The sequence below is a fragment of the Notechis scutatus genome, chromosome 6, assembly GCF_049901735.1.
Source record: "Notechis scutatus isolate UNSWTSFEM ecotype Mainland chromosome 6, rNotScu1.2, whole genome shotgun sequence".
Taxonomy (NCBI): domain Eukaryota; kingdom Metazoa; phylum Chordata; class Lepidosauria; order Squamata; family Elapidae; genus Notechis; species Notechis scutatus.
Window position 1 is genome coordinate 24,510,047 of NC_142014.1, and position 6,000 is coordinate 24,516,046.

The 6,000-nt window shown below is 42.0% G+C and overlaps 1 protein-coding gene across 3 annotated transcripts in view; it reads left to right on the forward strand.

The window, feature by feature from the left end:
* The window catches only part of CCDC91 (coiled-coil domain containing 91), a 118,043-nt gene extending 112,809 nt beyond the window's left edge, over positions 1–5,234 (forward strand). For all 3 annotated transcript variants that reach the window (XM_087969541.1, XM_026679277.2, XM_087969542.1), the window contains one exon: positions 3,151–5,234. In XM_087969541.1, coding sequence (XP_087825667.1) covers positions 3,151–3,315 — 165 coding nt within the window. In that variant the 3' untranslated portion in view covers positions 3,316–5,234. The remainder of the gene's footprint in view (positions 1–3,150) is intronic.
* The last annotated feature ends 766 nt before the right edge of the window (positions 5,235–6,000 follow it).

Consider the following 6,000-nt stretch of genomic DNA (forward strand, 5'->3'; position numbering starts at 1 on the left):
CCAAACTGAAACACACCAACAAGAGCTCAGTTGGCAAGACAAGTTCAGAGTCTCACAGGCACAAAGTCAAGCTGGAAGCACAAGGAACACGCAGCCATAAACCAAACATGTCTCCCTCTGTCTGCCATTATAAGTAGCTTCCTGATGCAGCCCATCAAGATGGACGGGGCCTTCTCCTGTGTAATCTGGCAGATCTCTGCTGCTCCTGTCTTTTCTCTGCCCTACGTGCTCTTGGATCTACAATGGAAGGCAGCTGTTCCTCCTCCTCTTCACTGACTGACTGCCCCTACAAGCTGTCCCCAGCCAAAGCCCTCTGTAAATCTCTTTTGGTTGGCCGTTCAGAGTCATTAATTAACCCAGTTCCTGACATGCCAGGAATGAGCTTATCCTCCCTCAACTCCTTTTTCCCCAGTGTACCTTGGAGCAGCTGCGCCATGGTGTCCATCTGGCGGGCAGGACCCCCGCTGGGTCCGTTCCTTGATCCTAGCGATGAAACTTGGGGGTGAAATCCCTCGCTGAAGCCTCCCATTGCCTTGTAAAAGCTCTTCGTGCTGAGACTGAGGCTGCCGAGAAATAATCAGAGGAGTCGTCCAAAGGAGACAACACAGGGGCACTGTCAAGTACAAGGAACCAGAATGAGACCATGAGTTGGTTATTTCTTTATTGTTGCATGCCTATTTACAAGAATCTTGCCAGACTGATTCCATTCTCATTGGAACAGCCAGACAAGGGTTTTAGGGATTCTGGGAGTGGAAGGCTCTGCACGTCCTACAGTGCAAAGGCTATAAGCTCATCCCCCTCTTCACACCTTACCCCATTCTAGCTAGAGATTCCATCACAGGCACCAAGAGAAAATGGCTGTCACAGGGAAGGACATTTGCAAAATCATTCCCATATATAAAAAAGTAGAGAACAAAATAACTATTAAATTGTGCAAACGTGCAGCATTCCAATAAACTGTAATAAAATGCTGGTATTTCAAACAGTTTTAAGAGCATCTTCTATTTCAGTCTTAAATGGCATAACATATTTTAAGAAATTCCTTTTTAGGGAAAGCAAAAGAAATATGGCGAGGTGTTTCCTTGACAATTAACTTGATTGGGTGCTTTTTGTAAAGCAAAATAAACCTCCTTTGTAAAGGATGTATTGTGCAAGTTGGGCCTTTGTTTTTACTTTGAAAAGGAAAATGATTCTGTATGTGCGCCTGTATGTTGTCACACATTCCATCTCCCCATAAAATAATCCATTCTTTTTTTCTGGAATAAGGAGGAGTCATTCTCCTGGCTTGCAAATAGTTATTGCTCTTTGACCAGAGCTGTCAGGGCCAGAGAATATATGGGTTACTTCTGAGTTCTTTCTTTCTTGTTATTTTCCTATAGACAGAATCTTGCCAGACTAAAGCAATTACTTACTACTTACTTACTTCGAACTCCTAGAATCCAAGCTGAAATATATGGGTTACTTCTGAGTTCTTTCTTTCTTGTTATTTTCCTATAGACAGAATCTTGCCAGACTAAAGCAATTACTTACTACTTACTTGCTTCGAACTCCTAGAATCCAAGCTGAAATATATGGGTTACTTCTGAGTTCTTTCTTTCTTGTTATTTTCCTATAGACAGAATCTTGCCAGACTAAAGCAATTACTTACTACTTACTTACTTCGAACTCCTAGAATCCAAGCTGAAAGGTGGTATACAAGGGTTCTACAGATGGTGTCAGCTCAGTATCTTTATATATTCCAGCGAAATCAGATTAAAGGGGTTTGGAGCAATCAATTGAATCCCAAATGTTGATTAAAGATCCTGTGACTGTATTCCAAGCAATTTGGGGAAGTTGCTCAGCGAAAAGAAAGTCATTTTATTAATGATGGTCATTATGTGTTTTTCTATTGTGTAGAATTATGAATGAAAGAGAAAGAAAAAGTCCTTATAGAATCCTTGAAATTGTTTGAGAATCCCAAAGAAACGGCTTTATTAGTTCCGAGATCCCTCAGTTGCAGGAATTCAGTAGCAAAAAGGTGATTTTAAAAAAAAGGCAGAGGAAAGAGAAGGAAAAGACATTTCCCTCAATATTTTATTAAACTATCTTGCAGTTCTGCCCAGTGGTGGGATTCAAATTCTGTTTTACCACTGGTTCGGTGGGTATGGCTTGGTGGGCGTGCTTTGCCTAACGTCGGCGTGCACCTTTGCTTAACGTCGGCGTGCACACCAGCAGAGACCTGCATCACCAATCAGCTGACTGTCAGCATTCCAGCAACCCTCCATTCCAACCAATAACTCCAAGACAGACATCTGTCAAAAGTTCCTTTATTTGGATAGTAACTGGCACATCTGTGGAATCCCGAATCTGAAAGTTTCGGGCTTCCTTGCAAAAGTCAAAACTACAAATCCATCCCCACCCCTTAGCCGTCATCACATCACATGGTCCAATCCCCATCTGTCCTAAAGTAAGATTCCCATTTCATTATGCGCCACGCCCAGTGTCCTTGAACCGGCAAAAGAATTTTATTTTGTCTAACTAGATGTACTCAAATGAATTCTCCACGACCCTACTTTCTCAGGCCCAGTTGTAGCAGGTGGGAGCATCAAATCTCAGTAGGGCTTCCAAAGCTAACACTGAGAGGATAAAAGTGCAGGAGTTGGGTAGAAGGGCCAATCCTGCGCTTTTCCTCTTCTTTCTCCTCTCAGTTGATTTGGAGGATTTTTTTTTCCTCTTCTCAGCTGATCGTCGGAGGCTTTTTTACTACCGGTTTGACTGAACTAGTCCGAACCGGTAGCATACCACCGCTGGCTCTGCCCAAGAAACTTGATACCATGTGATGGGCCAGCTCTTTGGTGATGGGGAATAGGGAATTCTGAGTGTTGAAGTCTACACATCTTAAAAGTTGCTGAGGTTGAAAAACACTAATCTAGAGATGATTTGAGACTCGCAGTAACGAAGCTGGTGAATATAACAACCTCGATTTTGGTTTAGCTTTTAGCGTCTGGAACTGGAAGTAATTAAGCCAATTATGGTATGTGACATTGGCCCTTGTGCATTACCCGATTCCTATGCCTTCATGTGTCATGAGTTTAAATCAAGGGGGGTGTTTTTTTTTTCTTTGGAATTCCCTGCATTTGGCTTCATGTCTGCTTTTTCTTGTCCTGACAGCTGGATCAAGTGATCCGTCAGCGGAGCCTTTCCAGTTTGGAGTTGTTCCTCTCTTGTGCTCAGAAGCAGCTGAACTGTTTGCTGCGGGAAGAAGTCACAGCAGCAGAGACAGAAGGAAATGATTCCATAACATTGGCCACTTCTCTCAAAGATGCTGGAGATTAGACGGAGAAGTAGGATCAATCAGCCAGTGTCGTATTGTTTTGGTTAGATGTTCAGAATCATACTGCCCTCCTTGTAAAGCTAACAGTTGTGTTCTGATCCAGCTCCCCAAACACAACAAACCCTCTGAAGTTCACTCAAAGATTCCTTTATTAGGAGCGCCAGCAGCCCCGGCAAAAAGTTTCTCTCTCACCTCCGTCCATCCGGCCAGAAGATGAATAGTTATCTGCCACACCTATTCATCTCCACCCCCTGCCTTTTATCCCCAGAGCTAGAGTAGGGCTTTGCTAGCAGCAGTAGCTCTTCCATCCCAAGGACCGGCTCATAGATTTCCACTGCTCTCCTCTCCTCTGCCTTCTGTGCATCCACGCATCAGGCACTGGACCCAGATGTTCCTCCTCTTCCTCATCAGCCACCTCCATACCTGGGGCTATTGACTCTCCATCTGAGGACTGATGGATGGCCCAGGCTCCGCCTCTGTCTCTCTCTCTCTCTGCCAGCTCCATTCCCTCTTTCCCCTTGGAGCTCTCAGGTTGCCTTGATGCTGATCCTGACTGCCGTGCCTCCTCCTCCTCCTCTGATTCGGCTACTGGAGGGGCCAGCGGCCAACAGGCTACAACAGGTTATGTGAAATCTTGGCAAAGCTAATGAATGCCAATGGCTCCCATATAGTTTTAATAAGAAATGCAGTCATTGGCAAATCTCAGTAAAGCAGCATATTCCCAGCAACAAATTGGGTACACTTCTCCTTTATAAACCTAAGCTTATTTTTTAGATATATATATAACGTTGCATGGAGGCAGCATTGCTTTTGTTATTTATGTCATACTTAATCGGCATTTATCAAATGGAATAAAAGAATTTTTAACCTCTGAAATAAAACGAACTCTCATCCAAATTGAAAACACTAATTGGAGACGTTTGAATAACAACTGGTATTGAAACGCCTTATTATTTATTTGCATCTGTTCCGAAATGGCCTGTTGCATTCTCCATGTTTGTGTCTTTTAATGGAAAAAAAATAACTGCATCTTCTCAGTTTCATGGTTTGCCTTAAGATTCCCTACTAGCTGGGAAGCCAAATCTGTTCAGTTATTACTTCTTTTGTTCTTATAAGTTAGGATGATCACCTTAATTCATGCAAGGAAATAACAATACTTGAAAGCAGCAACAGATCTGGAAAATGGTTAAGTAGCTGAAAAAGCAAAATTGCCCAACCTTGGGAACTTGGAAGACGTGTGGACTTCAACTCCCAGAATTCATTCACTCCCTGAACGCATGTTGACTGGGGAATTCTGGGAGTTGAAGTCCACACACCTGAAAGCTTCCAGGATTGAGAAACGCTGCTTTAAAGTACATTACGATCTGTAAGGACAGTGGTATCCCTTAAACTGTAAAATCAGTTCCATGAAAACTTTTCAGATTTCTGATGACTCTGTGACTTATTGGGAGTTTGGAGAAGATGTTGAATGTTTTAAGCTTTTTATGTTTCAGGGTGTTTGAGGGGATTTAATGATTGGGTGGCTTTTGGATGCACTTTGGTATACTTTCTTAATTTGGGTTGTTCCACACAATAAAACAGACTGCTAAGAATTGGCCAACGTTGTGGGCAAATTCCAGCGGCAGCATCTCCGAAGGCCTTGGAGTGATATAGGGCAAGTTGGCCTCTACGTGGCATGTCCATCCCGGGTTTCAATGATGCAACTAATAGAAATGGAAGAATCTCTGAAATTCCCATGGCTTTTGACAGATGTATAAAAGGACCTAATAGTAATGTAATTATTTACGTTGGGGTATAAATTTTAATGGTTTTTTTTCTTGCATTTTGCAATATATTATATGTTAATGAGTTACGGGATGAAATAATGGACAACTTGGTGTTTTTATGCTTGTTACTGTGATAATTATTCTTTACCAAATAATCCCGTCTTCTGTATATTTTTTCAGTGAGTCTTTTTATATGTACGTATGAAGTGTGTTTGTGTGGGTGCAATATGTATGGAAAGCAATAGCTTGTTTCCTCATGGGGAAAACTCGTGGGTTTTTTTATTTATTTATTTATTGGGGAAACAAAAAGGGGCTTAGTGTTCACCCAAATTCTTCCACTGATCTTTTAGTAAGCCTAAAAAGCAAAGAACTGTCCCCCTCTCTATTCAGACATCTATTTATTATTATTATTATTATTGGTTAATCTTTAGTGAGATTCACAGCCTTTGGTGCTGGTTGGTAGCTCAAAAGCTTAAGTCCTAACCAAGGACCTAGGAACTGTTCAGGTAGAGTCGGAGGATATACGCTGTTCCAAGTAGGATGGTCTTTTTTTAGAATCAGGGTATTCAAGTCTCATAAATTCAGAATTTCCAAATAGCAAGGCAGCCCTTTAGGTATTGCTCCAAGGACTCCAATTGCAATTGGGATAACACACATTTTTCCAAAGTTGCTCAACTTCAATTTGTAAGTCCCGATACTTTGTGATTATTTTTTTTCTTGCTGTGTGTCTACAATTCAGGTATACAATGCATCACCAGGTATTGCAATGTTAGTGAACCAAACCCTTTTCTCCTCAACTATTGTTATGTCAGGCGTGTTGTGGGCCAAATGCCTGTCCGTCTGAATTCTGAAGTCCCACAAGATCTTGACTTTTTCATTTTCCAGAACCTTCTCAACCTGATGTTCCTATACTCACACCCA